The 13,217-nt window shown below is 42.6% G+C and overlaps 1 protein-coding gene across 1 annotated transcript in view; it reads left to right on the plus strand.

The window, feature by feature from the left end:
• LOC111864389 (discoidin domain-containing receptor 2) overlaps positions 1 to 13,217 on the plus strand; it is a gene marked incomplete in the record, with an annotated part of 500,235 nt that overhangs the window by 270,760 nt on the left and 216,258 nt on the right. Inside the window, 1 exon segment of the mRNA XM_033751417.1 lies at positions 11,109 to 11,214. Within this exon segment, the coding sequence (XP_033607308.1) occupies positions 11,109 to 11,214 (106 nt within the window).

Genomic DNA, 13,217 nt, shown 5'->3' on the forward strand with positions numbered 1-13,217 from the left:
CAGGCAATTCAGTGCAAGCGATAGTCTGAATTAAGGCAAAATATACAGTTTTCAGACCTAACATGCACTGATGAGTTTAATGAGAAGCCTTGTGTAACGAATTTTAAGGGCAGATATATGACATATCAAAGAGTAGGATGTAATAACAACAGCTATAGTCAGATTTCGTGCCCTCAAGAGTGTATCTACCTCCACAACATCAAAGAAATGCTTCACACGATTCTGGGATTGGATTAACAGTTTTGCAGCAGTTGCGAGTTGACTTCGCTGGAATAACAATTGGGCAGGGATGCTGAAGCAAGAACAAGGGGTAAAGTAGGATGGGAAGGGGAGAAATTTCGCGACGTGTCAGCTTGTGAAATCGGATTAAAGGATTGTGGGATGGGATACAGAGCATTGGATGATGTAGACCGGGTCTTGAATTAAAAGATTTTTTTTCCCAGCCAAAGTGAATGATACAGACTCACTCGGACGTGTTTGTTATTTCGCGCCAGCCGAATAATGTTTCTGCTGTTCTCCTTTATTGAAGCGGAGTTAATTCGCCAGCTGTTTCTCAAAATAATGTTTCTTTATTCGTATTTCTAAAAGAACGTCGCACGTTGCTACACTGACTTCTGTTTATATTTCTGCTCCAAGTTCGTTGAAGTACTCTTAATTTACAAGTGAACATATTGGGTTCAGTATTTTATGACACTCTGTTAACGTTCCAGTCGTAACCTTGGTGAATTTTAATTAACAACTTCTTATTGATGTGCCTCGCATTTGGAGTATTTTACTTCTCTGCTTCGTACAGTCTCATTCGCAATGTTAGTTTGCCACTGTTTTGCTGCTTACAGTTCCTCTAGCAATATTAATTTTGTGAGTTCCCTGGTTCTTTAAATTCCGGGGGCAGTGCAATGTTATCGGTTTCTCTTTTTTGGTTCTTCAGATTCCCCCTGGCACTGTTGATGACAGTTCTGTGGTTCTTAAAATTCTTCTGGTAATGTTAGAGCTGTGAGTTCTCTCGTTCTTACAGTTCCTCTAGAAGTGTTAGTGATGTGAGTTCTCTAGATTTACAGCTCAGTTAGAAGTGTTAATTGTTGTGAGTTCTCTGATTTTTACAGTTCCGTTGGAAGCGTTCAGTGCTGTGAGTTCTCTCGTTCTTAGAGTTCCGTTGGCAATGTTAGTGATGTGAGTTCTGTGCTTCTTACATTTCCCAAGCGATCTCATGTTAGTTCTCTGCCTCTTACAGTTCCGTTGGCAGTGTTAAGTTTTATGAGTTCTCTGCCACTTTCAGTTTCGCCGGCGATGTTAGTGTTGTTAGTTGGTGTTTGTGTGTGTGATTTTTTACTTTTATTTCGCGCTGTTTTTACGACTGAAAAATTCATGCAGTAGAATTTACCTTGAGAAGGTAATGTTCTCTTAGCTGTTCAAGAAATTTCCCCGCCTTGTTTGTTCGACAAAGCTTGCATATGAAAAGACAACCGTCGTCAAAAATGCCTAAACTCTTTATACTGGCATCACAGCAATGTTCAGACTAAACAGTTCCATCTCCACAGTCAGTCCCTCCAGTGATTCAAGCCTGTATACATTAATCATGAATTCACTGAATTTTGTGCTTTATCAATGATAGAAATTTATTTCGGCCTAAGGTCAAGACTACAATGCCGACTGAAGTATAGGTAGCTCCCTTACTGCCATCTTGGGGTCCAGCCTGTAACTACTAAGTTTGTTTTAAGCACTGGTTGAGAATGCAATGTCAGTAAGACATATAGGTACCTGTCTCACTGCCACCTGGCGATCCGTCACGTAAAAGTAAAAGTAAAGTAAAGGTATCCCTGTAACAGGCCTTGGAGACCCATAGGGTTATGAGATGTTGAGGTTCCCACATTTTCTAGACAACGGCTCACAGATGGCGGTAAGTTTGTCAGCCTTAAGCACCGGCCGCCCCTTACCCCCAGGAATATTTCTGATACTAATTTCTGTTAGAGGCTGATTCATCCCCAGGACCATACTGTGGCTGGAAGAATTAGGTAAATTGAAAAAGTCCACCTCATCGGGATTTGATCCCGCGACGTAGCATAGTGCCTCAGCCAACTACGCTACCGTGTACCCCCGGCGATCCATCACGTAGCTAGGAAATTTGTTTCATGAAAAACTAGAGACAGGAATGTCAGTCCAATTACAAATACATATTCGGGTAGATTCTAAAGGGTTCTGACGATGGTGTACAATATTCAGAATTACTGGGTCTTTGTACTCTGTCTATCGTCCGGTATTCTAGAACCCTGGCCCAGTGATTGAGATTAGCTCTTTCGAAGAGGCCCAACATAGTAGGTTTCTGCCCCCCTCACATAAGGACGGAAAAAGATTGTTTCCGACACGTTATATTTTTTGGTTTCTACTAGAATACCGTCCAGTCCATATCGTAACTACTACTACTACTACTACTACCACCAATACTGCTACTACTACTACTACCACCACCACCACCAATACTGCTACTACTACTACTACCACCACCACCAATACTGCTACTACTACTACTACTACTACTACCACCAATACTGCTGCTGCTACTACTACCACCACCAATACTGCTGCTGCTGCTGCTACTACTTCTGCTACTACTACTACTGATTTCTGTTGGGGATGGTCACGTTATTATGCAAGCCTAAGCAAATATTATAGTTCCTGTTGGAGACAGAATCGGGACTTCGACCAAACCTTAGGCTTCTATATGCAGCATATTAAATAGGTCTGTCATAAGCAGAGAGCGCCACTGAATTCGGCCTCCGCATCTGGAGCTAACACAAACGTTCTGAACAGATTCATATTTGCAGTCTCAGAGTTCTGCAATAGATAGGTGTAATTACAGCCCGTTCCCAAGTCTCACATCCATCTGTAACTAAGAACGAATACATGTTGCATAACAAACCTATCAACTCTCCCGTTACGAGCTGTTACAATGAAGAGTTTCTGTGTTCCTCGGACAATCTTCTGTGACGGCTCCTACCTTAGAATAAAGAACTGTTATGCGGGAGGGAACAATTTTAACATGCATGCACGACTCATAATTAAATAAAATTACCTTCTTATTGGGTGGAGGGGGGCACGCGATAGCGTAGGTGGTTGAGGCACTATGCAACAAGTCGGAATGTCACGGGGTCCATTCCCAATCAGGGCATTGGATTTTTCAGTTGACCAAATTCTTCCTAGTCCTCTAACAGAAATGATTACCAGTAATCTTGGGTGTAAGGGGCGTCCGTCCGGCGCATAAGGCTGACAACCTCACAACCATCAGTGAGCCGATTGTCTATAAAATGTGGGAGCCTCGGCGTCTCACAACTTTATGGGCCTCCACAGCCTGTTACAAGGATATCCCTTTTTTAACTTTCTACCTTATTGTGACAGACAAATATATTGTTACATTTTGCCCATGTAACGCGACAAGTAAATTCACGAGGGTCTCTGATTTGGCTAAGACGTTTATTGGACAGTCTCTTTTACACTCGCAAGTACAATTATTCACAACTTCACTGTTACACTTATTTGCACCGCTGGTCTCAGTGACGTCTTCTCTGTATCTCTTTGTCGGATGCGAGCTTGCTTATGCTGTTGTCGGAGCTACACTAAGAACTGACTGGTCTCGTCGAAGCTGCACTTTTATAACGCACACGCGGACTGAATAGAGCGCACCATGTTGAAGGATTCCGTATTATCCGCTGGTAATATTCCTATAATATAATTATAGTTGTAAGTGTATTTTCATTGTAATTACTGTGTGCTAGTGTGTCTTTTGTCGTTTGTGTAATTTGTGTGCTGTGTTTTGTTTGAGTGTGATGTGTGTATTTGTGTGTTGTGTCTTATTGCAGTACCACTGCCACTGGGAAAAACCCATTTTCAGTTTAAATAATAATAATAATAATAATAATAATATCAATTATAATAATATCCTTCAATTTCCGGGGAAACACATTTGTTGTTTGGCGATTCCTATGCAACGGTCTGCTGGTATTGCGTTTCCACTGAAGTATAATTTTTTATTGCAGCCGTTGCCTATCAGTGGACGTCTTGTATCCCGTTTTTTTGGCGGCACGCCACAATATATTTCCTTCCTTTCCCCGCCAAATCGAAACGTGTCAAAAGAATGTGTGTAGCAACTCAACATGTTGGAATTACAATAAAAGGGAATGATAATTTTTTTTCGTAATACCGGAGGTTGTTTTTAATTCGAGCTGACGGTAATCTTTATGTAGATTCTTAAGAAGTATGAATGCAGAGTTTAATTTCTGGAATTAAGACGTATGAGAAGTTTTAGTGACACAGTATTGCCGCTACGCATAGCCACACAAACGGATTTTCCATTTGCTGGAGCTACATAGAGCTAGAAATTAAAATATAGGAACTTAAGGAACACTCTCATGTGTTTAAGACTTTCGTGTTATAGAAATATTTTTAAAAACTGTTACCACTTCGTCAAAGAAATGTCATTCATAATGAGAACGCGAAACAAATGGAAAACCTAAATTTCTCTTTCAATCGGTGAGACTTGAGTCCACTTGGTACGAAGGTTACTATTGTACCAGCCTCGAATGGTGGTAGGCGATGTGTGTGGAGCAGTTGATGGAATGAGAATTGGCAGGGGAAACTGAAATGTTCGGAGAAAACCTGCCCCGGTTTCATTTTGTCCGACACTTTTAATATTGTAAAAACATCCTTGAGTGCCTTGCAGTTTTAGTCCTTACTCACGTTCTGCTAGTCCTAAGGTGTCGCTCCTATAGCAAACTATAAGCAAATCCCATTAAAACATTATCTTACTGAAAGATAAAACAAACCATCAACCTGCCTCGATGAACAAGTAGCTGGAACATAATCGAGAAGTCTCCAACAAGTGTTATGAATTATGGGCCGTGTGTTTAGATTGGCAGCACGAATGGGGGAAAAGATGAATGCATATAGGATATTGGTGGGAAAACCAGAAGGAAAGAGACCACTAGGAGGACAATATTAAAATGGATCTTAGAAAGATAGGATGGGATGGTATGGATTGGATCGATCTGGCTCAGGATAGGAACCACAGGAGTGGTCTTGTGAACAAGGCAATTAACTGGTAATTTCTTGAGTAGCTGCACAATTGGCGGCTTCTGAAGAAGGGCTCAGCTCCACGAGGAGGGCGTTTAAACTGGAATTTAGGTTGCGCCTGAGATGTATTGCAAGAAACAGCAGGACAGCGGTTGCAGTGCTTTGCAGAAGGGAGAGTAACATATTGCAACTGAGGCCCTGTTGTACCTTATACGAGTATAGTACATGGGCGCCGCCAGAAGTTTTTTCAAGGGGGCAAGGGGAAAATTTGCTTTCAGACCAACATTTCAACCGTTTAAGACTATTTTAACTAACTAAAATAAAAGTAAAAGGTAAAGTTGTCCTTTTGCTTAACTAATTAAGTACTACGCTATGAAGGCGTATGGGGGAGTGGATGTATAGATCCACGTTTTCTTGATCTCGGCACTACCTGAAGGGGAGTGGTCAGCTTCACGCCCCTGCCGCTTTACCCCCGGGGAAAGAGCCTACGGTACCCATTTGATAGGAGGTTGGGTGGACCCTAGAGCCGGTCTGGACTACATGGAGAACTGAAAATTCTTGACCCTACTGGGACTCGAACTCCGACCCCTTGATGGTCGCTATACCGACTATCCGGCATATTTTCTTCTCTTCTTCGGTTCTCATTATTTTCAGAAATGAGACGTGGGGGTAGTGACTAGTTTGCCCCACTCGCCTGTTGGTCCCAGTGTCCTTATCTCAGTTAGTGGACCCCACAAATCCACTGGCTATTCTGCCGAGAGCGGCCAGGCATTACATGGGTAGCAATGTCAGGGCAGAAAAGTCAAGAGGTCACACGCGTGACCTACTGGGATTATATACCTAGAAACGTGCTAATTCCTTACCACCAGGGGAAATTGATTGGCCCTACGGAACGGGCAGTGGTGGTTCCCCCATCCCTCCCTCATGGATTAAGGCGGTAGAGCTGGAGGGCACGTGTCTAAGCAAACAGTAGAGGTTATCAAGGTTTTATACGAAGTTCCTGCATTAGCAACATGTATAGTACAGTGACATGCAAGCGACATGTGTCGACTATCATTTTATATAAACGTGATAAAGCTTTATAAATGTTACATTTAAATATGGTCTTTACTATTTCGTCAAGGGAACGCCTGTTGTTGGAAGTACCAGTGCCGTTTCTTTGTCTGAAATAGCAGTTTTTTAGTCGACCTGTACAAAACTTTAGCAAGAAAACCTATAGGAATGAGACCACCAGAGAGATATAGACGTACATGGAAGAATAATATTAAAATGGATCTTAAAGTAATTGGATGGGAGCGTGTGGACTGAATTCATCTGGTTCGGCATAGAGGTCACTGGCAGGTTCTTGCGAGTATGGTATTAAACCTTGGGGTTCTATAAAATTATGAGAATTTATTATTCTCTACAGGGCCTCAGTTCCCCGGGTGGAGGCGGGCTAGAATACCCCCACCATCACCGTGCACTCGTAGAAGACGACGAAAAGGGGACCCGGTGCCTGTGGGTATAACTGGAACACACTACTCCTGAGCGATATAAATATGAGGACTTGGCCCTGCAGGTTGGGGGTTCAACGCAAGGCTGACGAACTTTCTCTGTAAAAAAAATAACTGCTCGGAAATCCTAAGAAATGAAAACCGGATGATCTGATTCAGACGAATCTGACAGAATCTTCCAGAGAGGCTGTGGCTAAAAAGTCTGTTTTTCCGATGATGATAATGATGATATGAAGGCTCCAGTTCCATGGAATTAGTACATTAAATACATAAGTTACATAGCATTTGGAGTGGGGTCATTTTACGCCCCATGTAGATTATACGTATATAGCGTTGATTGGCAGGTCGTCAGGTACATTAGAAAGGGTTTGGAAGGAACCGACTGTGGCCTAATCGAGGAATTGGTAGATATTTGTCTGGAGGTCCGTAAGAAAATCACGATAGCGGGTGTCGCAGTGGAGATTCGAAATGGGTTCCTCCCAAATTCGCCTACGCCAACCCGATCGATGTGTATATAGTGTAATTAATTCCATGTGGATGAGTCCTTTAGAACAGCCACCAGTTGTCCATCTACTCAAGAATTTCCCAACATTTTATAGAAACCAAATGTTCATTACTGTGTTCACAAGAGCCCTCTACTGGACCCTATTATGAGACAGATGAATCCAGTCCATACTAGCCCACCCAATCCTTTTTAACATTATCTACCCACCTCGGTCTTGATCTTCGTAGTGGTCTCTTTCCTTCTGGCTTTCCCACCGAAATCATATACGCCTTCCTCTTCGCCCCCATTCTTGTTACATGCCCTGCCCATCTGATCCTTCTCGACTTGATCATTCGAATTATACTTGAAGAAGAATACAAGTTATGAAGCTCCTCATTATACAGTTTTATCCAGCCTCCTGTCACTTCATCTCCCTTTGGTCCAAATATTCTCTTCAACAACCTGTTCTCAAATACCCTCAGTCTATGTTCCTCCCTTATTGTCAGAGACCAAGTTTCGCAACCATACAGAACCGCAGGCGAAATTATAGTTCTTACATTTTTGACATAGCATAGTTTACGGAAATAAGTGAAGGAAAATTATTCCACTATTCAATAAAGAAAAGCTACTGATCTCAGATTTTCTTTCTACTTCATTCACAGTAAAAACATATATACTATAGGGTTCTGACGATGGTGTATAACACACAGAGATACTGGGTTTTCGGACTTCGTCCATCGTCCGGATTCTAAATAACTAAGAAAAAACATAACGTTTCATTGGTCCAGTGATTGAGGCTAGCTCTTTCTAAGAGACCCAACAGAGTAGGTGTCTTCCCTCACATGAGGACGGAAACAGATCTAGTTTCCGAAACGTTGTGTTCTTTTCTTAGTTATTTGGAATCCGGACGATGGACAAAGTCCAAAAACTCAGTATCTCTGTGTGAAAAACATATATGTTCTACTATAATTTTGCCTGTGGTTCTGTATGGGTGTGAAACTTGGTCTCTGACATTAAGGGAGGAACATAGACTGAGGGTGTTTGAGAACAGGGTGTTGAGAATATTTGGACCGAAGAGGGATGAAGTGACAGGAGGTTGGAGAAAACTGCTCAATGAGGAGCGTCATAACTTGTACTCTTCTCCAAGTATAATTAGAATGATCAAGTCAAGGAGGATGAGGTGGGCAGGGCATGTAGCACGAATGGGGGAGACGAATGCGTATAGGATATTGGTGGGAAAACCAGAAGGAAAGTTACCACTGGGAAGACCAAGGCGTAGGTGGGTGGACAATAATAAAATGGATCTTAGAGAGATAGGATGGGATGATATGGATTGGATTGATCTGGCCCAGGATAGGGACCGGTCGAGGGCTCTTGTGAACACGGTAATGAACCTTCGGGTTCCATAAAATGCTGGGAACTTCTTGAGTAGCTGCAGAATTGGCGGCTCCTCCAGAAGGGCTCAGCTCCATGAGTAAGTAAGTGTAAGCACCGACAGTCGAGCCAAGGAAACACTGGTGTCAACCAACAGCTAACATCAGCTCATATTGTGAAGCTAACTGGGACCACAACTGCAGTACTTTGTTCTTTTGCGGGTAATTTCCCTGGGCAACTGACTTATTACTTGCTTGGCGAGTTGTAAAACTTGTCGTTTGTTAGTACGCAGATGGGAGGAACTAGCTGTCTCAGGAGATTAATGGTCGGCCGTTTAATAAGTGTCACAACACCAAGGAAGTGGTAACCGCAGTCGAAACTAATAGGTCTAGCAGTTACGTTGCAACTGCTGAAGTAGCCCGAACTGTGGGGTGGACTCACGTAGAAACAGCCACAAAATACCTACATGTATAGTCTTCAGGATCGTTAATAGACGCCATTTTTATATCACGTGCTTACCTTAGGCCAAGCGATGATCGCGTTTCCGAATCTCTTAGCTCGTTCATGTTTATGTGCGTTTATAGGACCGCAGTTTATGCTCATTACCGCCGTCAACGGGGAAAAAAGGAAGAGGCATATCGGGCCGCGCCATTGCTCAAGCGGTTAGTCGCTGGCTTCCCACCGCGGCGGCCCGGGTTCGATCCCGGGTCTGGTCAATTGGGTTTGTGGTGGACAAAGTGGCGCGGGGGCAGGTTTTCTCCGAGTACTTCTGTTTCCCCTGCCAATCTTCGTTCCACCAAATTCTCCATCATCATAATCACCCGGGGCAGATACAGTAGGCCAATCAGTGGCCGCCGTGCCGAGTGGACCCATCTGGACTCCACCCCCCGCTAAGCGAATTATGAGTTGGTCATTGCAAGAACTGAGAGAATGTTAAGCGAGGGAAATCGCTCTGAAAATATCACCAACTTCAAATTCTAGGGCCGAGAAATTTAACCCCACACTTACTCACGTGGCTTGTACTCGGCAGGATGCTGGACCGCCCGGGTTCGGTTGCCGACAGTGCAAGATTTTTCTCTTCTCTCCGTGCAGATGGACTCTAGGAAACGGGCCCGTTACTGGGAGACCTTTCCTTGAATACGGGGTACGGGTGATCAACAACCATTTCCTTGGATACAAGCTGGAAAGGTGTTTTCTCGGTCGGTCGGTCCGTCCGTCCGTCCGTCCCGACGTTAGGAAACCCAGATCAGGTCCAATCAGAATCGAGTCAGAATAGAGCCAGTCATAGTTCAGTTCAATTGGAGGATTAGAGTGATCAGAAGTCGGGTGTGTCCAGTCGAATATAGTGATTTTTGAAATGTTGTAACAAATTGTAAATTATCGGCCCTGGGGATTCGTTGCTCTGACCACGCGACATCCCTTATCCACTAAAGTTGTCACTAACTTCGCCGACAAGCGGCGGTCGCTCAGTCGGTATAGTTCTCTTGCGGTCTAAAGCCACGGAGTTTGTTTGTTTGTAACAAGCTGTATAAAGGTCCAATAAATTCGATCATCAAATCCAAAATCCTCTTTTATAAGTCACGCAACTCCTTAATATGTGACAATATCATGTCGATTAACTGGTATCTGCGTATGTTTCTAATTTCACGCGATTTTCTTCAGCACGTCGCAAAGAGGAAGCAATCTGCTGTGTAAAAGTTCCTACTGAATGCAAAGGAGTGGTTATTTATTTGTGGTTATGATTCATCTGTTGCGTCAACAATGACACGAATATGTCTGCAATTCTTACGAACCTGCAGCAAGGGCTGATATCTACTGCGTGTCAGCATCAAGTTTATAGTTTCATCGCCGTGCAGCGGTGAGATCACGACTGCGCAGCTGACACGTGACACCAGTCGTACTCATCAGCCGTTCTCTCTGGCTCCTTGGCAGCTGAGTTGGCAAATTGGCAGGATACGAACTAAGCGACCGGATTTCGATTTCCGTCAGCGCCTGTCTCTTTACCACATTCACCAGACAGTTTATTGAATCTACGTACGTTCCTGTCTACTGGCGTCTATTTCACTGGGAAAAAACGGCCGGAGCGAGAAGATTTAATTCACTTCAGCTTCTTTTACATCCTCTCTGTAATATTAAAATCCAAACTGCGTATACATATAAAGAGTTATAAATGTTGATATCTAAACAGAATTAAATATTATATTATTAGAGTATTTTATTGTGTGTTTATTTATTTAACAGTAAGGTGGTATTCGCTATCAGCTAAAACAAATTGTAATAATATGGTTCCATATTAAAATACAATCCAAGAACTAAAATTGAATTCTTGTAAATGCGTCTGATGATGACCTCTTGAAGGTCGAAACATGTAGCGGAACACCATTTTTAGGTTCGGAAATACTGTTGTGTGGGTGACCCGTTTGTGAATACCTGCTTATAATGCTTTCGTGTACGTTTTGCTGTTTTCGTACTGTCGTTACCGAGCGCACAATCACAATATGTTGTTTCGCAACTGACTTTCAGGAATGTGTAAGATTTTAGGGGACTTATAACAGTAAAAGCATTTATGGTTCAGTCTGTTTCACATTCATGCCTCATGTAGCAATAGAGCTCTCAACCTTGCCACAATACTGTGTCTTGATAGCAGAACGAAGTGGTGCTAAGGGCTCTTATTTTTGTGGATGTGCTTACAGTGAATGGCGAGGCGCCTCTTGGGCTCGAATCTGGGGCCATTCCTGACTCGGACCTTGCGGCGAGTTCCGCTTACGACTTCGGCATCGTGGGACCACAGCATGGAAGGTCAGTGCCCTGCCACATTTATCATATAAAGTACAAAGACATTGTGTAACAAACTGTTTTATTACGTAGAAAAGTTTTCCTCTGTCTTTTTACATGATGTTTCGGAACCAGGATGTGTATAACGATTTTGTTCTCGAATTCGTAACCTTATTGAATGGAGTGGCTCTTCATATACGTATATACTATATATGGATAAATACCGTCTTAAGTGCAACAAATTTTATTGTAATTTTTACTTCTTTTCCTCCTCCACACTACATGTTTCGGCCCTAAATGGCCATCATCAGCAAACGTATTAAAGATAAGCAGCGACACACACAGAGAGCGCCTACACTGAACAACACATGAACAACGATAAAAACAAGAAGTGGCCGCTGCAGCACCGTAGATATAGGGCATGTACCCCGAAAAATTTTAACTAAAAATTTGAAAAAGAAAGAACAGAGATCTTATAGACATTTTAACTTGAATTAAGTTTTAAAAAGTGCTAATTTAAAAATCAAATCGACGCGTGTAGATTAACAAAGATTTTATACAATTAGAAAGACTGGTAATTTTAAATTTTAACAAGCAGTGTAACAGCTACGTGAGTGATACACACCTGATGATGGCCATTTAGGGCCGAAACATGTAGTGTGGAGGAGGAAAAGAAGTAAAAATTACAATAAAATTTGTTGCACTTAAGACGGTATTTATCCATATATATTGTGTGAGTGTAACAGGATGCTGAAATATAATACGTATATACACTTGAGCATGATCTGCAGTGTGGGCTAGAGCAGTGGTTCCTAACCTGTGGTGCATGAGGAGGTTCCAGGGTGGCATGAAGTCATGACAAAAGAAACCGGTTAAAATGTGAAAGTCAGCTGAAATAGCATTCTTAACTACATTTAATCATGTGTTTCATAACCATCGGTCGTAATTGTTAATCAGAATATGAGAAAACAAGTAGAGATCTTAAATCTTGACATTTTTGCGACAGTATTCGTCAGCAATGAAAGAGAAGGGGTAAGGTAAAGCTGTCCCTGTGCTCAACGAATTAAGCGCTACGTCATGTCTTATGGGGGAGTAGATGTATGCATTCACATTTTCTTGGCCTCGACACTAGCTAGAGGTGAGTGGTCAACTTCACGCCCCGGCCGCTTTACCCCGGGGAAAGAGCCCCCGATACCCATTGGAGGTGGATCCCAGAGCAGGTCTGGACGAGTTGGAGAAGAGAAAATTCTTGTACCTACCGGGACTCGAACTCCGACCCCTCAGTCGTCCAGCACGTAGCCAGTCACCAAGCCGACTACGCTACCCCGGCTACTTAATGTAAGAGAAGCAAGAAAAAATTGCTCTTTAAATTTTAATGTTTTACGCTGTTTTTTATGGTACTACTTACGAAACAATTGATCATGAACAATAATATAAACGCGAATTTGAACGGTCATTTTAATTTAAGAACAAGAAAAAATGGAGGGGTGTGTAAAGATATGTTTAAAAAGAAAAGGGAAGCGTCATGTCGAAAGATCTGGAAACCTCCTGTATAGAGGTTTCGTATTATAGAGGCGGGTATGGATTTGGCGGAATATTTCTGTTTAGAATTGTCAATAAGAGATTTCAGGTACAAATATTACTAATAGGGTCTTTCCATGATGTTAACTTCTGTAGCATATTATACATCCCTGTACATATTGTAGCGTGTACAGCCGTTGCTATGCAACGACTGCGAGATAGACGAATTAACAACGACCGTTTCTGGGCAAATGCTCAGTACACACTTTCCCGCTGCAAGGGACACGAAGGCAACAAAAGAAGAACAGTGTTTTCTGTGTGATCCGTGCCAAGATGTTATAACCAGACAGTTGGAGCAGTGAGTTCAGTTGTGGGAGATTCGCCGGACAGTAACGACGTGAGCACAGAAGCTGAAGAATTTCCATTGTTAAGATTCATTACCAGTAAACGACTAGTGAAAGCAGACTGAGAAGACAGCGTGTGCTCTAGTGATTTATAAAGTGTGT

The sequence above is a fragment of the Cryptotermes secundus genome, unplaced genomic scaffold (assembly GCF_002891405.2).
Source record: "Cryptotermes secundus unplaced genomic scaffold, Csec_1.0 scaffold399, whole genome shotgun sequence".
Classification (NCBI taxonomy): domain Eukaryota; kingdom Metazoa; phylum Arthropoda; class Insecta; order Blattodea; family Kalotermitidae; genus Cryptotermes; species Cryptotermes secundus.